This window comes from Paralichthys olivaceus, chromosome 10, assembly GCF_024713975.1.
Source record: "Paralichthys olivaceus isolate ysfri-2021 chromosome 10, ASM2471397v2, whole genome shotgun sequence".
Taxonomy (NCBI): Eukaryota; Metazoa; Chordata; class Actinopteri; order Pleuronectiformes; family Paralichthyidae; genus Paralichthys; species Paralichthys olivaceus.
The window spans coordinates 7,714,413-7,738,352 of record NC_091102.1 but is presented as its reverse complement, the minus strand read 5'-3'; the positions used below and the strand labels follow the sequence as shown (position 1 = coordinate 7,738,352).

The window sequence follows — 23,940 nt, the reverse complement described above, 5'->3', positions numbered from 1 at the left end:
CAAAATTCTTGTGATCTCACTTTCCAACACCACAATCAAGAATCTTTTTTCCTACAGACTCCTCTGTTCGCTTAATTGAGAATATTTTTCAAGATCCCTTCGACCCTGGTTCCTCAGCACTAAGTGGTAAAGTGGACTAAACCATTTTCAAAGGGGTGCTGTGCAGCTGTTCTCTATTGACGGCTGGCAGCATTTACCTGGCAGTGAAATAGGGAGAGATCAGTACAGTCACCTCCGGCAATGCCTGTACTGTAGACACAATGAGAATCTTACAGCAGCAGGGCATGCTGGGTCTCAAGGAATGTGGTTTATCAAAAGAGAAAATATCTATTAATATACTCTCTGTAGTTTCCTCTTTTTCTGGTTCTATTGTGGTTGTTTTTGCAGTAGATGGCTGACATCCGGTGTCATATTCATCATGTTCCTTTTGTTTCAAGAAAGTAATATTAACTTAATCTGCACTTGGAATATGTTCATCTCTATAGATAAGATGAATTAAGTTAATGATTAAATATTGACCGCAAACGACAGGCTGCTTTATTCATTACCTTATTCTTGTTCTCGAAATCTCAGAACATTTCCCCTAAGTATCGCTAGTACTCCCTCGTACGTTACACTGTGAGGTATTTCTAACATTGTCCACCCACCTTATATTGGCACAGGTAAACTAAATCGAAATGTAGAATGAGAACAAAAGTTGTTTTCTTCATGTTTGCATCTCTTGTGTGTTAGAAGGGTCATCAACGCCGTGGGGATCTCCTGCTGTGTTCACACATCGGATTCTCCTGCCTCATCACAGACTCACTCGGACATTTGCGTTCACACATGCACCTCCTGCACCACCGCTCCATATGTACCTCATTTCCCATTTCCTACATATAAACAGTGCAATGTCTCATTGTGACTGTTTTAATTGGGTTGATATGGATTATTAGTGTCCGTATAAACGTGGTCAGTCTGGAGAACAGTGTGGCTGAGGGAGCCACAAAATACGAACAAAAACATGAACGCTCCGAACGACAGAAGACGTACGAGCTTTGACCGCGGCACAACATGATGAGGATCGGCAACCAGAGGTCGTGATGAGGATCAGGTGTGTGGGGTGATTGGTGGGGAGGAGCAGGAACTGTGGGTCACGCCCCCACGCTCAGCTCACTGCAGAAGCAGAACGAGGACAGGCGGAAACACACCGATTCAATTTTGCTGGAATGTAAGTGGACCAGAGAACGAGCCAAAATCTGGTTCCTGGTGTATTAACTGTCAAAGATGATCAAGCTCTGAACTGAGCTCTTTGCCTGGTAGGTCAATAATTACTGTACTTGCCAAATCACTTGAGATGAGTCAAGTTCAGTCAGTTCACTGAGGACGTCACAGCAGGAACAAAAACATGCTAGTCTTCACTAAAACTAAATTGGCATCACTATGATTCAGATCATTACTTTCATATTGCCTCACTAATCTTGCTGTGGGGTGCGGGTTATGTAGCTGCTGCCATTAGAAACAGACCAATCATTGCAATCAGAAGCTGAATGCTACAAATGTTTTATTCTACGGTCACCAGAATTAAATGTTGATTGATCAGTGTAGTTCATTGATGGATTTTTACAGCAAAAAAGCCAAATGCTCCCTACAGCAACAGCTTATAATGAGATTTGCTTCTTTTTTTTAGATAATGGAACGTAAACATTCTCTCATTTTCACATATTCACTCACATTTTTGCTCTTAAAAAGGCCCGTGCTTTTCATGCTGTCGGGCTCCTTTTTGTTCATCACCGTCTACTGCCCACTAAGTCGTTTGGTCGTCCTTCGCTGTCTGGCAGGCGCGACGTTTCTATGTTTCCTTTCTTTTACCGTTTTCATTGTGCATGTAGAACCTCACAAGCCTGTGTCTGTCCTCCACCCCCGCCTCTCCATCTGTGCCACACATTTATGTTGTTCAGTTGCAGTTACTGAAGCACACATCCTGATTGCTGCCAGGTGAGGCAAGCTAAGTGCGCGCACACACACACACACACACACACACACAACATGCCTCTGGGCACACACACACACACACACACACACACACACACACACACACGCTGCAGTGGGCTACTGTGGTGCATATAGATGTCATTTGCTTTTTGATAACATTGTGTTTTCCTGGTCATTGTCTTTGATTTTGTTCATGAGTTTAAAGGGAACCACAAAGAACACAGGTGCATGTGTGTACACATATTTTATATAGATTTGTATGGGTGTGGGTGTGTGTCGGACTTGCTGTTGTTATTTCCAGGTGTTAAATGGCATATTTTCCACAAAGTAACATTTGACCTCAGTGTGGTAGACATGTCGAAACTGCTACCCACCTCTCAGCCCTGAGGCCAGAACATGCCGCACGTTTACACAAAGTAATCAGATGTGTGTTTGTGCAGATGTGTGTGTCTCTGCTCCCTCTGGCCCAGTTGCCCCCTGCTGTTCTCCTCCTCCTTGACCAGGGTCAGTGGATGAGCTTTGGCCTCCTGTGTGGCCCCGGTGAGAGAGAGGCTTGGGCGTTTTAAGTTTACATGGAGAAGGGGGGACAGCGAAGGGCATACGAGATCACCTGTGCTGCTCTCTGCAGGACTCGGCAGCTACACACACAGGAAGCTGTGATTAGGACTGAAAGAGGTTTAACACTCTGCATTGATTTATTTTCTTCCTACCTCCACTCTCAGGAGAAAATCTTTCATGTTAAGAGACTAAAACTCATAATTACACGTGGATGAGAGGGTTTTATTCCTCTAATGTGAGGCTATTTAATGCTTCATTTATTCACCTTGATTGCTGTGTATTTCACTCTGGAAGATGTCAGTGAACCTGACGTGTTGTGCACTGGATTATTATCAAAGCTGCAGGAAAAAAACAAGTCAGAGTGATAATGATTTGATGGTGTTAAAATGTTGTCCTAATTATTGTGCCACAGCAGCAATAAGCAACTCCATTGAGCTCCTCGGTGCGACTCAGTGGAGCAGTGTTGTTTTTGTGGTGACTGCCAAGTAGAACTGGTATGGAGATTAGAGAATTAGAAAAAAATTAAGAAAAAAATACTTCAACATATATAAACAAATGAAAAAATTAAAATGGTTTGAAAAAGAAAAAGATCTGTTTAAGTTTTTTTAAGTCATTTATTACCTGTGCCAAGGAGGTTATGTTTTCACCTCCGTCTGTTGGTTGGTTGGTTGGTTGGTTGGATTGTTTGTTATAAGATTACACGAAAACAACCAAATGGTTTTTCACAAAACTTGGTAAAGGGATGTGGCTTTAGTCAAGTACTTTAACTTTGGTGCAGACCAGTATCAGGAGGCAGATCCAGGAATCTTCTCTTTCTTCAACATTTGAGGATAGGGCATATTTCCCAGGGAAAACACATCAGGCACATTACGGTAACTGATGTATATGACTGTTTACTGCAGTTTGATTGAATCCAAGGGGACTGCTGGGCCGTGGCGGAGGTTTGCGCGCCACTGAGCCATTGTTTACTTCTTAATTTATTTTTAACTTTGGCAATTTCGTTCCTCAACGAACTGTATGTACTAAGTAAATTGAAAAACAAGCTGGGGCACATATGCCTCTATTTATAAGTAGATAATAATACTGTGCTTTGCAAACAATATAGGCACTAAAAAAGTAAAGCATAGATATTTTCAAAAATATTACTTCAAATACTTTTATTTATCACTTATCTTCATGCAAAGTACAAAAAATGAAAATGTAATACAGTATATATATGCAGCTAAATTCTGCCCTGCAGATGGGTTTTCCTGTGATGTGTCTATGTGGGAAGTGTGTTTTCATGCTCACACAGCTTCATTCGTCTGTCTGCACTCTTGACCTGACTAATTTCTAAAACTCCTCTTCTCAGGGTCCTGTTTTATCCTTGTGGGAACATGGACATGAAGAAATAAAAGCATCAGTTCAGGTGAGTCTTTCAAACCGTTGCTGCAATGATCCATATTTTGTCTTCCTCCCCTGAGCTGTCGCATTCAGAGCTTCTCTTCTTCTTTTTTTGTTGTTCCAGGCCCTCCGGCTGACTTCTGGGCTGAGCCCTGGCTGTGGGGCTTTGTTGGTGGTGGGCCAGCTGAACAGGTGTGTATGTGAGTGAGAGGTAATGAAGTCCAGTATGAGGCAGTGGCGGAGGCTAGTGCTGGTGGGAATGCTGGCCTGGGTTCTCCTCTTCCTCGCCCTCCTCTCTTACTTCCTGGATGCTCGTGTGGATGAGCCCCTGACCTCTGCTGGCTCCTTACTCTCCCAGCACCCTGACACACGTCGCCTGGCCTCCATACAGGCTTCCCATCAACAGCACGCTGTTATAGGCTCCCGACCTGAACTGGCTTTGACGTTAACTACAACTTACCCTGGAGACGAGCCAGAGCCTTCGGCCAGCTCCATGACCCCAGAGTCCAGTCTGGAGGCGAGCCGCAGCCCCAACAGTGCTCCCTATGCCATCTATGGCAGCCAGGAAGCCAGTCGCCAGGATTACCTGGACCCCCAGAGCCTGGCTGCCTGGTCATCCTTTGGTACGGAGAATGTGGGCTCTCACTCAGACCCTGCAGTCGTGAGTCGTGAGAGAACATCTCAGCTCAAAGAGTATCAGAACCATATTAGAGCCACACGTCACCGTGGTGGTGAGGAGGAAGAGGAGGACAATGCGAGGGAGAACGAAGATGAAGAACCGGGAAACAGAATTAGAGGGAGAGCAGGCAGGAGGGCCGGTGGCGACTCCTCTGATCTGGAGGAATATTACTTCTCCAAATCGGCATCGGTGGTGCAGCGGCTGTGGCGTGGCCATGTGTCCGCCGGCATGCTGAGTCCTCGGCTGCAGCGCGCCATGAAAGACTACGTGAGCGCCAACAAACACCATGTTTCCTACAAGGGCCATCGCAAGGCTGTCCAGAGTGCTAAGGAACTGCTGTGTCAAATGAAAGCTCAGGCACGGCTGAGGACGGTGGACGGGTCAGAGCAGCCCTTCTCCTCGCTCGGCTGGGCTCGTCTTGTGCCGTCCCTGCCGCTGGAACAACTGTACAAGCAGCAGGAGAAGAGCAGCTTCAAGACCTGCGCCGTGGTCACGTCGGCCGGTGCCATCCTGCGCTCGGGACTGGGCAAAGAGATCGGTGAGTACTAGACATTTTAAAGAGTCTGAGTAAGGGCGACATTTAAAGCTCTGAGGAGAGAAAGCAGTTCACTAAGAGCATTTCTGATTTCATTCATACATTTCATCATTTTCTCTTTCTTTCATCATTTCTTTAAATTTATCTGTACAAAATTCATCTTGTGTGTTGGCAACATTTAACAATTGAGAAGTCTGGTCTCGTTGGTGAAATCGATAAAAGGGAGTTTGAAGTAGAACATGTTTTATATTCTTCAAAGTAAAGTAAGAAATACATTTTGTATCCTGATTGAGACTTAAACATCGTCCAGAATACACGGCCCTACAGTCGACAGATGAAGAGATGTGATGACAGGCAAGACTGAAGACTTTAAAAGAAGATAAAAGTTGAAAGGCTGCACACAGACCTTGGACTTCATTAAAAATTAAAAGCCCTTCTACAGAAAGTACTCTTCCCCTTGAGGTGGAAACGTTCTCTCACGTTATACCGACTTTAAAATATACTTTTTGCTGAATGTCCTGAATGCTGAAAATACCATGTGGTCTATGAATTTAAAAGAGGAGCATTAATTAGCAGATTACATTTCAATTTGCCTGTTACATAATGAGCTATCATCCATGTACACTTGTCACATAGATCAGTGAAATGCAAGTAGAAAGCTGGTGTCTGAAAAACAAAGATTTTACACATAAAATATTTTCTCTCAAGAGCTTTAACAATAGAAATAATACACTTTATTCATATAGCACCTTACTTAACGATGTTACAAAGTGCTTAACACGGAACAAACAACGCCAGAGATAAAATGACAATAAAACATTGACTATATTTACATGAACAACAACATGTCAACAACATGTCAACAACATGTCAACAACATGTCATCAACATGTCATGCTATCTGTTTACACTCAAACCCAATTGGGTTAATACCAGAATAGTTGTCTCAATATAAATGTGTGAGTAAAGTTTACACTTAATTGAATTTAAAACTGATTATTAGTCTTTTTTTCATGGAAGAAAAACTGTCAAAGTGGTTATTAAATATAATCTAATTTCTAAGTAAAATTTTCAACGGGGGAAATAGTTGCGATCGGTGTTGATATGCAGGAGCCCAGGTTGAGCAGATGGAAATGTACAAACATCCTGCTTTTCAAATCAGCCAGGCCATCATGTGGAGAGTGAGCTCACCGGGGTCAGGGGACTTCACAGGGATGTAGAATGGCGGGTTGATATGAAATTCAGGAAGCAGCAAGGAGCTGAGTGTTTGCTGATGATAGCAAAATATGCAAAGCTAATGTTTCCTCAGATAAGACGCGGTCCTCAGGCCAACTATGGATTTTTACACCAGAAATATTGCAGAGTGTGTTTTCTGAAGGGGATAAAAAATTCAGGGAACTCTTAAAAAAAAAAAAAAAGAGCCAGCTGGTCTGTGGGGGTGGTAGATTACCGCAAGTGTTACATTTACAGTCCTCCCTATAGACGGTGACACCAACATGAGCAGACGCTAGAGTTCAAGTGAAACAGTCGTAGCCTGGAGGACGTTAATCAGTTGAACACTGTCACTGGGATGTAAGACGGAATGTTAGGGCCACAGAGAGGAAACAAAATGTAAGAATAAAGTCCTTGTATTACAAGAATAAAGTCATACATTTGGGAGAATAAAGTTGTTATATAATGTGAATAAAGTCCTAATATTGTAAGAATGTCAGAAATTTACTAGAAAAAAATTGTTGCATTGCAAAAATAAAGTCGTAGTATTTCAGTAAATCAGCCTGTTGCCTGTGTTAAAATTAGTAATTTTATAATTTTCCTTGTTAAATTATGATGTTATTCCCATTATATTATGACCTTTTTAAATTACGATGTTATTATTGTAATATTATGACTTTAATTCTCATTTATTATGACTTTATAATACTCAAAAATACTATAGTTTTATTATTATTTTTTCTTAAAATCTCAATTTTTTTTTTACCCCAATACTCAGTCGTAAGGATGTGAATTCAGTTAAAGATCTAGATAAATATATAAAATAATAAACAGGTTTGTTTTGGTCTCAGCAGTGGTTGCACACAGCTAAAATCCAGAGGGAAATATCTGTGTCCCTCAGTCCCTACATGCTCGACTTTGTCACACAGGCTTCAAGTGAGTTTTTAAATCCATCTATCTTTATAAACCTGCATCTTTAAGACTGGCTGTTAGTTTGTTTACATATAAGAGCTGAAAAGCAGGAAGGAGAAAGCTTTTGTCAGTGGTGAACATCAGAGTGTGACCGTGAAGCTGTTTCCTGGAAGCAGTTCATACAAGTCGTATCGAAATCCTGTAAATATGGATCAGCTAGTTCATTTTGGTCCAAATATAAAAATGTAGTCTTGATCTTAAACATTCAAGCACAGAGGATTTTGAAGTTGAACACATTTCTCTCTGCACCTGAAGTGATTTGTATTCCACTGTGTTGGCTTTTCTTTTTTTTCATGGCGTTTGCTGATTAACTTGTCACGCAGAGTGTAAGCTGGGTTGAGTGTGTGTGCCTAGTGGGCTATATGTCTGCGTTCGAATGTGTGCGTGCGCTTGGTTTAGAGACTTTGGCAGCTCTCTGGTTAGCAGGGAGAGTGTGAACTCGGTGACAGATGGCTCACTAGAAGAAAGCAGAAACCCCTCTGGTAGGCGATCAGGCGTCTTCACATCACATATAGCTGCCTTCCACTTGCTTATGAATTCAGCTGCTCTGAACAAACATTAGAACTAATATGGACGGTTTCCTAGATTCTTTAGGGGTTATTAAAAACAGCAGAAAGCTGGTGCACGTTTCACTTACGGTTGAAGTGAACCTAGATTTTCCAACTGAAGAATTCTCCCTCTGTATTTAGTACTTTTTTATATTGAGTATTTGGTTTTTGCCATACCCAGCATGTACCTGTTGTTCAAATAACACGGTGGGTGTGTTTGATTTGGGACTCAGCCGCCGCGTTGTACATCGAATCAGCAGCGTTGTTTCTCTCTATTTGTTGTGCGTTATAATGGTTAATGATACATTCATTATGGGACTTTCAAACTAAGGAGTGAAACTACCTGCTTTCAAAAATACTCCAGAAAGTACAAAAGAAACCAAACTTTGTCATGGTAAGAAGAGTAACGGTAACTCTTAACTTCCACACCTGCAGTGGAATGAACATCTGGTTCTGTGTCAATGAAAACACACTGATCCGTTCACTCGCTGCAAGAAATGTTCTACTTTTGTGTGTTTGCTGCAACGTCACATGAATTCCCACCAGGAGAGTTTGTTGTTTGACTTATTAAATTAAACATTTGGCTATTTGTGTTTTTAACACTGGAGTAAGAAGAACATTTGACTGAGAATCACAGAAAGAACCCAAACAGTCCCCTTATGAAACCACGTTTTTTTCATCAAGATCCAAAAATCATTTATGAGAAATCAATGAAAATGTGGAAAAAACTGCACTCTCACAATAGTAGATAGAAAAAAAAACCTGGATCTGCCCCCTGATGCCAAAATTGAATGCATAGAATCAGTTCAGTAGTTTATAAGAAATCCTGCTGACAAACAAACAAACAAACAAACGCAGATGTAACATAACCAGACCTTGTATTAAAACTGTGCTGGTGTATCATCCTCCTCCATCTTTGTTTTTGGTTTCTGTCCAGTCATATAAGACCAGCATGCTCGTAAACACAGAAAGTGAATGTCTGCATTAGACTATAAAGTGGCTTCAGACTCAAAATGAGAACACTGAAATATTACTTGTGACCCTCTCCTCTCTGGGGGCCGTCACATTTGTCTAGAGGTCAAACAGAAGCAGGGTGTTGGGTCAGTGTCCTCGTGTTGTTCAGTCCTTAACAAAGACTTTTCTTGAGGACACTTCAGAGACTTGCGACTTGATGAATGAGACAAATGCAACAAAGTGGATTTAATCATTACGTCGCCTCAGAGCTCGACTTTGTCACATTAATTCTCAGTCTCGGCTTGAACAGGAAATCAAAGTGCATTGATCCGTCTACAAGCCGCTGTCCTTCCCCACACGCTCCAACACAACCCAGACCCACGTGATGCAGCTGTGAAGAGGCCACGAATTCACCTCAATGTGCCAGTGAGAGATTCATACCCCCTCTTTTCTCTGCCAGTCGCAGGTTGGCTGACATTTAGATTACAGGGTTTCTCAGCAGCTGCAGCTCTGAGTTCACCGTGCGGAACGAGCGTTTTAGTTTCTGGATGTGTGGTGATGTGTTGCTGCCATCATGTGGTGAAGAGACTGATCAGCAGCTTCAGTACAACAAGCAACTGAGAAAATATACAATTCTGTTGAATGTCCTGCAACAAATGTTAAAGATGGTATTAATGCTGAAGTGGATAGTAGATCTTTGGGCTGATTGTTATATCTGGGAATGTACAGTCCTGATTTGTGATGAGTAAGAATCCCTCAGTCTCTGTGTGTGAAGCCACCGACTCTTGTCTTTGTTCGTGTTTTCTGTAAACGTTGGCTCATTATGGCCAATAGCAGAACGAATGTAACCATTTTGTGTCTGTTGACTTAGTGCCCTCCTGTGGACATATTAAAAAAAGGACGTGACCTGGGACACAGAAATTAATAAGTTCAATTTGAATGCACAAATTTTCTCTGGTTTCATAATGAAATTAAAATAATTTGACCAAAACTATCATCAATAAAAAGTCAACTCAGGGTTTCAATAAACAATAACCAGATTTAAAATTATTTTTATATATATTTTTGGTAATTTTGTATCAGTTTGTCACTGTGGCATCCTATTGTTCACCTTCAGTCTGAAATGGTTGTCTACAGACAGAACTTTGTGCCTGAACTTCTACTACGACATCTAACAATCAATACGTTTTGACTTGTTTTAATTTGTAAGATGTGAAAAACTGAAAAGTGCAGCAAGTTGAAATTGTTTTTCTTCGTTCAAACTATAACCTAAAGAGATTTTCCTTTTATGATGTAATGTCTTTAGAAATCCAACATCTGAGAGGATGAAACCTGCAGGTTTTAATTAGTTGCCTCATAATAATTACTCCTTTATCAACATTGTTGTGCAGTTCTGTTACTATATTAATTTATTATTTTTAATTGACTTGATTTCTCAGTGATGATAGTTTGTTCATATAGCAGTTTTCAAGGTTAATGAAACAAAGTAAATTAAATATGAGAAAATTAAAAAAAAGTAGTGGAAAAGATAAAATTATAAAACCAGAAAACATAGAAAATGTTTCAACAAGAGATTGTTGGTGTCTCTCCGGCACAGAACAGGTTAACGGGTCAGTGATGGTATTGGACCAAGGCCATTTAATACTTTCAGTGTGAGTGCATTATGGGAATTTATAACCTGACATCATGTGAATTTATGACTTGACATGAAGCCAGTGAAAGGAGGCCGGGGTAGAGATATGATACAGTAATAACTGGAGTCATGATTGATACCAGCGCTGTGAATTATATTATAGGTGAGGTCAAACCAAATTTATTAACAAGTAACAAAAGGATTCAAATTTCTGAACTATCCTTCTGACTTGGACGAAACGTGACCGAACATTCATCACGTCGTTTAGTCTCAGACATCGACTGAGGTTTATTTTTGTCTGACCGGGAAATTCACATTCACACGGACATAAAAAGTCAAAGTACATTTACTTAAATACTTTACATTTCCATGTTTCTGTACTTTAATCAAGCAAATTTATTTACAGTTGATTTTCACTTTAATCCACTACACAAATATCTGTACTTTCTACTTCACTACATTTATACAAAGCCTTGCAATACATGTTCATGTTGTATTTTGCAATTAATATGATATCGCGATTTCAGTAACATCATCTGCAGCGTTCTTTATCAATATGTCAGTGTACGCCCATTATTGATCAAACCAAAAATACAGTCGGCACAGTTGATGTAGTAAAAGGGAGGCAGGCTACACTACTTTTAGGTATTGCCAGCGAACCTAGCAGCTACATCAACTGTATGAGAGGTCAAACAATCAACATGACCTTATTTGATATTTCACGTCATTAACAAGCCCCAGAGTGTTGAAACATTCTGCATCTCAGTCACGAGAACTGTGAAATGTATTTATAATGTGTATATGTACACTAACATCAGCAGAGCAGCAGTGGGCTCATGCAGGTTGAATGTGATTGACCCTGATAAATAAATAAATCTCCCTCTCAGAGAATGAATAATGCGTGCTCCCTCACACGGGCCACTCACAGCTGGAGAAAGCCATTAATATTAAGAACTTGCAGCTTTTAAAACACGCTGATCTGTCAAAAATGCAAAGTCAGCAGAATTTCTGCATCTCTCGGTGCACGTCATAAATACAAAAGACAAGAGAAACAAGCTCCTGAGTGGAGATCTCTGAAATTAGCTTTGAGAGTTCTGTCATGTCAGAAACGGCAAATGTCAGAACATGACGGTTTTATTAAACTTCTTAAATTTTCTGCAGTTTGATTTTAGTGGATTGTTCAGATAAACTTGTAAATGTAATAGTAAGTGGACTGTATTTAAATAGAGATGTCCCAGTCTTATCCCTTAACTTTCACACATTCATACAGTGTTACAGGTCTTTTACTCTCATTAACCATTCATACACTGTCAGCATAGCCAGAGGCAATTCACAGTTTAATGTCTTGTCAAGGGATATTTAGAAATGCAAACTAGAGATCGAACCTCCGACCTTCTTTTCAGTGATGATTCCCTTTTACCCTCCTGAGCTACAGCCAGACCGATAATTCAATAAATCCCCAGGGGAAATTGCCACGAGATGCAAGAAAACAAATCATTTTCTTTCAAAGTGAAAAAGTTGTGAAATTTTTATCTGTAATGAAAAATGTTTTGAGACTTCATTTTCGAAACAATTACTGCACTTACTGCAGACCAGTTTAAGAGCTTTGAGTCACATCATTTTATTCTGTTGTGATGAAGTTCTCACTTTTCACTATTTTTACTCAGGTTGTATTTTTAACATTTCTCTTTCAGTTGAAGCTTTTGGCAGATTAAACCTGGAGGGCTCATCTGAGACAGAATAAAAGAAAATACAAAAAGTCTTTTTGCCGGTACACCACCTGAAAAATGGAATCTTAAGTGAAGCATCACTTTATTTTTAGAGGTTCAAAGGCAGAGTCTTACAATGACTGACTATAGAAAAATATTCATTGGCATGAATACGTCTGTAAGGCTGGATGTCATTGCCTGGTGTGAACCAAGCAGAATTTTAGCAGATTTTACCGACATGAATAAATGCAGGGTTTCCATCAGCAGTGAAACTGAAATCTCACAAATTATCTATTCCCCACTTTCAGAATATAATTTAATAACATGGATAAACCAGTATATATAAAATATGTCTGCAGTCTCCGCTGATTGATAAACATACATGTGAGGATATTTTATGAAGCGTGTTTCTCTCAGTGCTCCATCAGATAAAAATGTGTAATTATGTGAAGCAATTGTAGGCTGATAATAAACAATTGGAAATGCGTGTGTAAAACAGACGAACAAAAATATATGCAAACTAGAAATTATAAAATTTAATTGAATGATTGTGAAAATAGTTGAATGAAAGAAATAAATGATCATAAATACAGAAGAAATATAAGTATAATAAAAAGAAGAAATAAAAGAGAATACAATAAAACATATAAAAAAAATAAAAAGCAAATGAAAAAAATTTAATTAATAAGAAAACAGAAAAAGAAAAATATACCTGGTCCTGGAAAAGCTTCTGTTTTCTTCATCCCTGCTCATACAAATTACTCTATTTGTCTTAAATACAAAATTATCCTAAAATAAGATAATCCTTTGTTTGTCCCTCAATGGCGACACATGTCCATTGTGCAATTTGTGAACATTTCAGCTGCATGTTCACAAACAAGCTTTGCTTTTGAGAAAATTTGAAAATCCATTAGTGTGGTCGTCAGGGAGCAGACATATTTACTGCATTGCCCTGGAACCAGGAGGGCAAAGTCAATGTCAAGCTCATGAGCGCATGTTTCCTGAGTGTTGTCAGTCCACAGTGTTGTAGTGAATGTCAAACGATCCTCTAACAGCCGACTGGTGTCAGTGACACCTGGAGCATCATCCATTCTGGTGTCGGATCAATGAGGAACAGAGGGTCGATGGAACTGAAGGATTGACCAACAGACTGGTAGAAATTACAAGTTCGTAATTACTACTACGACCATCCGTCAAGCTGACGAGTTCGAACTGTGAAGGACATGAGAGCAAGACTGACAACATGTCGGCGGAAAATACAGTTACTTTGACTGGACATTAAAGAAATAAAATATTTGAAGTAAATATTTGATTTCCGCATTCAAACACTGCATCTTGTGCATTTGGAGCCACAGTCTGTGCAGTGGCCATCAGGGGATAGAGCTGCACGAACGAGGCCACGCAGATTCAAACGCTCGACACATCGTGAGTCAGTCTTAGCTGTCACTACCGAAAATGACGGAAACATCTGCGTGCAGTGTCCTCGAGCTCGCGATGCATGATGGTATATATTGCTCGGTTGTGCAGCTGCTATGCTTTTCATGATGCATTTCGGGAAACAATGAGTGCACTATATAAACTTCACTAAACATTCAGACACCACTACAAAATCTTGTTTGTGAACAAACCGTGTGCAGAGTTGAGAGTGAGCCACAGTGCACCTATAATATGATGTTGCCTTGAAAATGATCAGACTAAGCAGCACCTTTAAAAGACGGCGACGCCTCCATCAGGATCCTCAAGAACTCTGGCTGCTGCGGAACATTTGATTTACATATAAAAGGTTTGACTGGGCTGCATTTATCGCAACAGCACAAGGACTCAAACCTCAATATCAAACATGTTAAGAGTGACAAATGTATTTTGCATTTATTTTATTGCACAATACCGTGGCAGTTCTATTCATATTTTCCTGTATGCTGTAAAACCCAAGGTCAATTCAATACCTGCTTCAGGCGCTGTGGTCTGTGTTTTGCCTTTCAGACACTCATGACGCAGTGTTACGGTTCAATGCCGCACCTACAGACGGATACGAGAGAGATGTGGGGAACAAAACCACCATTCGCATCATCAACTCGCAGGTGAGTGGGAGTCCAACCTTGTGTGATGCATATAAATTTGTCCTTAATGGGTGCAGGGCCACTGAAACACTGGTTGGTTACGGATCTGATGGTAAATGATGAGAAAACCTTTTGGTTCTAGCCTTTTTCCGTGACTCTTACCAGATTGTTGAACAGTTTGTTGTGAGGAGATTCTGTTTCAGTTGAATTTTTCACGTCACATATGCCTTTACAGATTCTGGCCAATCCGAAGCATCGATTCAACACAAGCTCCATCTACAAGAACGTGACTCTGGTGGCCTGGGACCCTGCACCTTACACCGTCAACTTACACAAGGTAGGATATTGTGAAAACAAGGTCATGATGAGAGGATAGGAAATGTTCTAATAACATATATTTTTAATGTGTGAAGTGTTTCCACTGTTTTGTCGCTCCACCACAGGAGCACAGTGGTTATTCCAACCACACAAACGTACTATATCAATACTATAGTCGACCCTGGACCTCCAGCCGCCCCCTCTCTGTCATTTTCACTGCCTGCCCTTATCTATCTTTTTCTCCACCCGACTTCTACCTGCCCTTAGAATGGCTCTGCCTCATGTTTGCACGTGTCTCCTCCATAGACCTTATATAAATACGCTTTTTGTTTTTCACTTTCTCTTGTTCACTTTTTTTTCTCCTTACAATTGTGATTCAGGGAATGATTTGCTGCCGCAACCAATGATCCATGACTCATACAATAGCCAAAGCGATCGGGTTAATAAATTGAAAACTGCAGGTTGCAATCCAAATTGATTAGCGTGCTGCAGATGGCCTACTCTCTTAACGATTCGAATCATCTGGATAATTTATTGGAATATTAAAACCGACAAAAGGCTCCATTCTTAATAACTTTCTTTTTTCCGATTTAAATTTTCTGAATTATCCCTTCAAATCAGCTAGGCTGCAACTTTGTGTTCTCTGGAGGAGCAGATGCCTTAAGCTTGTTATCTCATTATTTAACAATTTCTAGCATCATCGCACAATACAGAGTTTTTTAAGAGGTGAAGCCCTTGCATGCCACATTAACAATTAACTAAAGTACAACAAAAAGGCTAATTGGAGTATTGCTGGTTTATTGGGAAACTGTAGTGGGACAAATTAGACTGTGGGGGTCACAACAGTGGAGGTAATTAATGAGAGGGAACCTAAAGTAACAAAGCCTCCATGGCATGATACAACACTTTATGAAGTACCAGTAAAGTGGGGACAGTGGTTTAAGCATCTCCTCCATCTCCACTGTTGAGGTGATATATTTGAGTGAAAATGGTGTTAATGTATGAGAAAGATACTTTTCAGGATGGGATTGGTACCATTATAACTAACCTTCATTTTCATCAACACACAACACACTAGTTACATCACTTAGGGTTTGATTCATTGTGCAGGATCATGTATGTTGAAACATGTTGGTTGGTCAGCGACAGGATTAATTCTGATTTATGCTGCTTATGAAAAAGATTACATCAGTTTTGAACGATGTGACCGTCACAGCCCACGTGCCTCTAAAGTGTTCTTCATTGTTACAGACGTGTTAAATGCTCAGTGTGTAGAATTTAGTGACATCTAGCTGTGAAGGTTTGTGTTGCAGCTGAACACCCCTCACCTCACCCTCCCCTTCCAAACATGAGAGATAACCTGTGGTAGCCTTCAGTTGTCAGAATAACTCAAAAGATGTTTAGTTTGTCCAGTATGGGCAATTGTAAAAAAACATGGCTGCCTCCTTCGAGAGGACCCACTCCTGATGTTAATTTAAAGTATTTAAATACAAGGATTAGTTTATATTCAGTTTCTGCCAATAGAACTCTTTCCTAAATCTTACACACTGGACCTTTAAGTTGCAGTTGTTAAGGAATACATCCACTAGAGGGCAGCGCAGAGAGGAGAGTTTCTGACAACAAAGAACATGGCGGGGGAGGTTATGATAATGACCCTCTTAACAAAATCACAAAGATGTCTGTAGTTTTCTTATCACCATTGAATTTCTACTGTGCTATGGTCGTCTCTCTTCAGCTGTTGCTACACTGCCTCCTATGACTTCTGGTGGCACTGCTCTGTTTCATCCGTATCTGTAACCTTTCAGAAGATGTTCCCAAATTCGTACAAAATGAACACATGGACAGAAGGCTATATATAATCAAGTTGTTTTTTTCTCAAGCAGTAAAAACAAATTCTTCCCAAAAGGTAATTGGGTAATTTACTGATTTTTAGCTGATGATTAGCTGTAAACGTCCCTGTAGCCATGGAAACAATAGCATCTGTTCTGCTATACAAATATAAGCCAGCAGACCGGTATGTTGCACTTTGATTGGTGATGTCTCTGCTTTATGGACAAACGACAGGAATTCAATAAAGACTGTTGAGGAAAACATGAAAAGCTCCTTGACCTTTGTATATTAGCAGACTTTCTACATGGCAGAATGAAAGGGAAGCAAACAGAAGGCCCTTTGTAGAACAGAGGTGCTGAGTGTCGTGAGGCATAGACAGAGGTATTCTGTGTACAACACTGATGTTCACAGCATATATTCATTTTGTGAGACAGTTGGGACAACTCCAGGCTGCTTCTTTTTGTCCAACCAAACTGAGACCTCAAACACAAAGATGCTCAGGCAGGATAATAAAACAATTTCTCTTGGATCTGGTGGGAAAAAGCTGACCTTATCAGAGTGGATCAGTCTGGTGATTATTTTATTAAGTCTGTTGGGAAGAGGCTTTGACAACACAGTTTTCATCGTAGTGAGAAAAGCCTGTATCAGTTACAATCTGTTGGGTTTTACGGCTATTTTGAGATTACACTGATAACTGCCTCCATCAGGGAGGAGGGGCAGCTTCTGTGTTCACATCTGAAAGCATCGAGGGCAACGACGTAGCCTAACCAACAAGCTTTCTACGCCTTTACCAGATGGTACGCTTCTGTAATGACCTCTACGGTAATTCACGGTAATGGATGTGTCCCATAAATCACATTATTCTGCACATAGTTTAGAGCAGTAGCTCCAACATTTCAGGTCGCGAGATGATTTCCAGAAAACAAGTACAATTTAATACAATTTTAAACAATGTGACAGCATCACCTACAGCAGGTCAGTTTCCAGCACCACACTTATTAATTACTGGCACAGTTACTTTGGGGTCATGTGCTGAAAAGTTTTGGAACCTCTGGTTTAGGGGTTCCAGCCGCTTAGACCTTGTTTCACACTAATGCAGATATTTTTGCAAAACAGAAGTTTTCCTTTGCGTTTCTCGTCTTAACTTCGCGTCACTGAATGTTTTAAAACTGATTTCTGTGTTCTCTTCTCTATGGACATAATTTGTAAAAAAATTAAAAAGGCAGTTTGAATGAGGCACAAAATATCTGCAGTGATGTAGACAAGGCCAAAGAAGGATCTAATGTCATCTCTGTTCACCTGCAGCTCAGACGCTTACATTACAACACAAATATCTGAGCTCTGCGTTGATGTTTGTAGAACATGATCAACAGAATCCCTGCAGACAGAGTAAACAATGTTGTGTTGTTAGTTGTATATTATTGGCTATTTTGGTATGTTACATGAACTGTGTTTTAGTTGTGCTTTGTTCTATTCACGCTAGTGAATACATCATTCATCATTCATCTCCGAAGAGTAAGGACAAAAAACAGAGGTGAATAAAACATCAGGCTACGACTTAACTGTGAATGAATACATGAATAAGAATGAAATGTAGAGATGAGCCACAGCGACTGTTCGACCACTCAGCACAAAGAAATGTTCCAACTATTGTTCTCTTTAAAGAGGAGTTATGAAACTGCCTTTCCTGGAGTTGTACACACTGGAGCAATATTGTCCGTCTCTATTATTAGTTTTAAATCCTTGATTTTTCTGAAAAGGATCAGTTGCTGACACATAAAACATATGTGGATATGTTCAGAAATATATTGACTGTCATTCTGAATCCAGCTTTGTTTTAGAGAGAGCTAACTTTCTCCTTCAGGTCTGAGAAAAAATCTGTGGTTTATTAGAAAGATTCATAAAATGTTTTTCTAAATCAGATGAATAGATAAACAGGACTGATTATTCTCTTATGACTTCACTCAGTTTTCCAATTCTGTCCAGGTTTTGATATTTTTCTTTTTGTCGTGTTCACTGAGCTTCTCACAGTGTGTTTTCACAAAACCTTTCCACTCTGCAATCAGTTTGATTGGCTAGTTTACGCAGCGACCATAAATGAACATATATATTGTGTATTAAGCTTTTTTTCCCCAAGTCTACAGTTTTTCCATCCACCCATTCAGCACTTTCTCTAACATACATCAGTCATACACCACTGGTTCAGCTGTCGGGGGCAATGTGGGGGTTACTACCTACTGACACGCTTTGAGCCACAGCTGCTTTGGTATCTCATTTTTAGTGTTACACAGATTTTTTTCAAGGTACTTGTTTGGTTTGTTTTCAGCACCTTGGCCAGTTGCCTCGGTCCCTCTGTGGACTCGGGATGTCTCAGTGTCCTCTGTGTCTTTATATAAACAGACTCCGTGATGTAGAGATCAGTTGGTGGTAATTGTTTTTTTAACCTTATTTGTTAGCATACATCGGTTGAAAAAAACGTACCCCCTTATGAAACCACATCTTAAGTTTGTAGATTCAGATTTTTATTTGGAATCTTTATTTGAATCAGCAACTAATTTCACAGACTCACAAGAATTTCCTGGATTCAGATGCACACTAAAAGTTATTTCTTGTCTCGTGTCCCAAACTTTCAAGTGTCACAGAAATATATTAAGTAGTCTTTGCAAAATCCTGCTGATTTACAAACAAACCAATGATCAGGGGCAAAAAGAGCCTGTGTTGTTTGCACAGCTCCGTTCACCATTCTGCACAGTGATGGTCAAACCTTCAAATCAAGTTTCAGTGAGTAAAATACTGTTTTGAGTTAAAGGGGACCAACTTCTTCCACTGACACCAGAGCTGTGTTTTTATTTCACCCCACAATTTTAAACTGGAACAGAGTTAAATGAAGATTGAAATAACAAGAACTTCCCTGTCATCTAAACTGAAATGTTTACATTCTTCCTCCACCTCCTGTCTCCTTCTCGTCAGTGGTACGCCAGTCCAGATTACAATCTGTTCGGTCCATACGTGGAGCACCGTAAGCTCCATCCTGGCCAGGCTTTCTACATCCTTCACCCCAGCTACGTGTGGCAACTCTGGGATGTGATTCAGGGCAACACTCAGGAGAACATCCAGCCCAATCCTCCCTCATCTGGCTTCATAGGTCAGTACCCACATGTACATGCATAAATAAATATACAGTCTGTATGCATGCTGTGTGCATCTGTTATCCAGCCTGCCTCTGGAGTCTTATCCTTTCCTTGCCTGCTCCAGGAGGAGATATATCTGTACACACAAACACACACACACACACACACGTAGGCATATGCTAAGACATGATGAAATTTTTATCTTCAGTATGCAGAGTGACATTATCAGCATGCAGCATGGATTTGCAATGAACTCCAAAGCAGCACGTCCATGCAGGGGGTGGTGAAAATAGGACCAGTCTTAGAAACTCTCCAGCATGTCAATATAGACTTTGATTTTCAGACATTTCAATATCTTTTCCCCCCTGACACAGCCAAATAACATAAAGCATCCAATAATGGCAGCAGTCTTTCCTCCAACAATTGGACAGTTATTATCATAATTTATCCACAGGTTGAGGTTTTATGGCCTGATGCTCATTCAGACTTTATTTGGGGGGCTGGAAGGAGAAGCTCTGACTCGGAAATTTGCGTTTGCATAAAAATAAAAGCAGTGTATAACAGTGTATTTTGTCTATACCTTTAATAGATGGTCTCAGGTATAAACCTTTTCTTTTTAGGTGTTTTTGTTATAAAGTTATAAGCTGTAGCAACATTGCAGTATAATTAGCCATAAACCGCTATCAGCTATAAATCTGAGATCCCTGCTGTACAATCTAATGGTCTCTGATGCTCGGTTCATTTGTGCTAGACCTGCACGATATGAGAAAAACCTGCACTGTGCAATAACATAGTTCATGATTGAGATGACGATATGACTTGCAATAAATAAGCAGATATTGAAGTGAGCATATACATTTCATATGTGCTCCTCAGCCATCACAGTCACCACCACATTGACACCTATTCATCTGAGGGAAGCTGACAGTGAGCGGGGGGTTTATCTGATTGGTCAAACGATGTCACTACATGGTCCATTCATCCATCTGGTATACCTCAAATATTCAGGTTTTCTCCTCAGGCTCTGGAGATGTTATGTTGAGTGGCAACGCAGTGAAGAGGGTCAGGGTGTATCTTATTTTATTAATAGCCATATCAAGTTCTTTAATGATGAGCTTACTGGTTCTTACTTATACTTCTTTTTTTTTTTTTAATAATGTTTGTTGTAAGAATTAAAGTCAGAAAAAATAAAATCAGCAGCAAAGTCTCTGCAGCACATGAACTCATATATAATCCCTCTGGAAACATTGAAATGTCAAATTAAATCAGATTCCTGAAACACAGACATCAGTCTCTATCGGCCGTCTTTTCCATCCTCCTCCTCCCTCTGCTGCTGCTGAGCATTAATGGAGCCGCTTGCTTTTAGCAATATGTTTACAAAAAGACGAGACAATTGAGGATATGTAACAAATTACGAAAGGTACTTTCATTTTAGCTGACCAGTGCAGTGCCTGTAGTTTTTTTGTCCATGTGAAAAGTCCAACGTGGATGACAACTCTCTGCTACACAGGCATAAACATGTTATTGATTAGAATGTATGAATGAAAAGCATAAGGGCTTTAGAATAGAAGTAGAATCCCATTGATAGGTAAGGCTTCACTGCTTACATACTACTGATTACACAATGTATGTGTAAATTAATTTTGACCCTGCTGTATGAGGGGTCAAGCTAATTAGGGAACCTGCTTTCTGCTGTTATTAGATGTGTTCATCACTCGACAGCTTCTCTTCTTGTGTGATTGTAAATCCTCTCAAAAATGAGAGGATGTTTCATCTGAATGCTTAATCACTGTTGTGTCATAAAGGCTTGGCTCACTAAAAGGCCTTTGATGTCTTCCAAACGCCAATTCTTATATTCATTCAAGTGAAAAAAGCCTTGTTTCAAAGCAGCGTTGTGCATCCAGCCTCCATACACTTGAAGAAAATGGAATCAGACATCTCTTGTAAATGTTAAATGTTTCAATCCTATATGTGTTTTTAAATTCATTTTATAAGTTACTGAAAAAAGTACAATCAACATATCTATATCTTGATTTGGATACATTTATTTTGTGCAACCACTTGACCTAATTTAATTTAGTAAAACCAAATCTCACATTATTTACAGTGTATGAACAAGAACCAAGACCTGTTTTCCACAGGAAATGAATGTGGAAGCACAGGTCGTCAATTACTGCGTCTGTCAGGTTGACATGGCAACATGTTAAATGGTGCAATTTCTTTGTCTCCTTCTTTGCTGGCGAAATGCAGTCATTACAGCGCGAGCGTGGGGCGGCACAGCACTGATGTCATGCAGGGTTTTTTCTTCTTTCCACAACAGAAATTAAATCACAATTCAGGCTTTTTCAACCAAAACACATTCCTTTTCTTCTGGATGTTTGGTCATATTTTAATTCCTGTTATGTTACATGTATGTACATGTGCACTTGAATGTACTGATATGTTCTAATTTCTTAGAGTAATGATTAAAAACAAAACCCAGAATAGATTCACAGCATCGTATTAGGAAAACATGCGATATGCGATAACGTTGTTAAATGCGATGGCGATATGGCGATAAATAAACATAATTAATTATACAGTGTACAGTCTTCTGCTTTGGACTCGCTGCTAACATAGAAACCATACAGTGAGTAACATTATTTCCATTCCAAGAATTAGTTTAACTTACAAAAATTTCCCCTGGCTACGGATGCAGGGGCAACGGACAACTCCACAGTCCGAGGGAGAAGGCACACAGCCCTGTCTGTCCGTCAGTGATATCTTTTGATTTATTATCTACTTTTGCGATACATATATTGCGCAGTCCCAACAGCCCCCACATGAAACCACATTTAACTCCACTAGATCTTTTTATTAGGATCTGCACTAAATTGCACACACTCATAGATATCAGTCCAACATTCGTGCATTATTCTCGAAAAAAAATCAATGAAAATGTTCTCAAAATGCCCTATTTAAAAAAAAAAAACAAACAACCTGGATCTGCCCCTGATCCGGATCCACACCAAAATTAAATGGGTTCTTTACTGACTCATACCACACACAGGTTCCATGGTAGTTTCTACAGTTTGTTCAGACAAACACACGTGAAAATATAACGTCCTTGGCAGAGTTAATAAAAACTTTTATCAGAGACACTATGACAGAGTGAGCGGGCAATGCTATCAATTGGACAAACAGCAGTCACTGATTTGAGTGTTCAAATTGTAGGCAGCGTTGAAGTGTCGTTTTTAGATGAGTTTTTTTCTGTCCTGTTTGTTTGATAGACCCCCCCCCCCCCCAAAAAAAACCCGTCACCATATGCTACTGCACGAGCTGCTGTTGCTCTACGAAAAGGTTGCGCTCATGTGCGTAGGATGGACTTCACAACATGGAACAGAAATGAAAACAGCTCTCAACAATCTGGTTCTCATTCTAATTAATTCCTTTCAGCAGCAGAATTAAACCCTGAAGAAAAAAGACGTAGGAGTCTCGATGTCGATGAAACAGTCACGTGGTAGATTGTGTGTTTCGATTGGTTTTCTCTCTCTCTCTCTGTCTCTCTCTCATAGCTTTTGCTGCTATTGTGCGACAAGGGCTCATCTGAACTGTGATGAATTTGAACTATGACAAACTCCTCCGTCGTGTCCGATACTCTCCTCCTCTTCACCTCTCCTGCTCTACACTTCCATCTGTCTGTCGCTCTCCTCATCTCCTCTGCTCTCTCATCCTGCTTAAAAAACTGGAGTAATCAGAGTCTGCAATTTCAATTTAACTAAATCTCTTATTAAAATATGTTGCGATGGTCATAAACATGTTATTTATACCTCAACCTGAACAATGGAACTGAAATTCAACAGACGTAAACCTTGATATTCATCACGGCTGCAGATTCTGTCTGTTCTGACAGTTACACAACACAGTGGATGCAGCTACAGGGCTTGATTCAATGCAGCAGCAGCAGATGCGCATCAATCATCTATTGTTACTTGTGACGTACTGCAGCGTAATCAGTGGCTTCTGTGCTCTGATGACATCCATCTTCCATAACATCATCTAACCTCATCCCCTCTCCTGCTGTGCTCTTATTTTTCTTCCAAGTTCTCCCCATTTCTCTCCCGCTCTCTATATTATGTCCATTAACGAGGCAGGTCTGACTCCTCCATTGCATACTGCTGTACCTCGGAATCAGTTTTACTGATGGAGACTTGTATAGCTAGCTATAGTTGCATGTCTTGTGGAGGACCTCAGGAGAATTGGGCCCTTTCTCCCGAGGCGTTCTTCCACACATGCACAACGCAGCACGAGATTCACAACATCCAGTTTTTTTTTTGCATCTGTTGTGTTAGAAACATCCTCAAACTCCTCCTCCACTCTGCCTCACTGCCTTGCTTCTTTTTCTTCCTGAATGAACCACTTGTGTCCCTCATACTACCTCAGTGAATAAGCTTGATGGTTGCCT

At 40.2% G+C, this 23,940-nt stretch overlaps 1 protein-coding gene across 4 annotated transcripts in view; it reads left to right on the top strand.

Moving 5' to 3' along the window:
• Nucleotides 1–23,940, top strand: part of st6gal2a (ST6 beta-galactosamide alpha-2,6-sialyltranferase 2a) — a 45,942-nt gene that overhangs the window by 13,377 nt on the left and 8,625 nt on the right. For 2 of the 4 annotated variants that reach the window (XM_020090038.2, XM_069532859.1), the window contains exons 2-6: nucleotides 3,884–3,940; nucleotides 4,040–5,132; nucleotides 14,141–14,238; nucleotides 14,453–14,554; nucleotides 19,336–19,510. In XM_020090038.2, coding sequence (XP_019945597.2) covers nucleotides 4,130–5,132; nucleotides 14,141–14,238; nucleotides 14,453–14,554; nucleotides 19,336–19,510 — 1,378 coding nt within the window. In that variant the 5' untranslated portion in view covers nucleotides 3,884–3,940; nucleotides 4,040–4,129. Of the gene's footprint in view, nucleotides 1–1,154; nucleotides 1,299–3,883; nucleotides 3,941–4,039; nucleotides 5,133–14,140; nucleotides 14,239–14,452; nucleotides 14,555–19,335; nucleotides 19,511–23,940 lie in introns of those variants that run through there. The other 2 variants (XM_020090039.2, XM_069532858.1) reach the window with 2 other exon arrangements.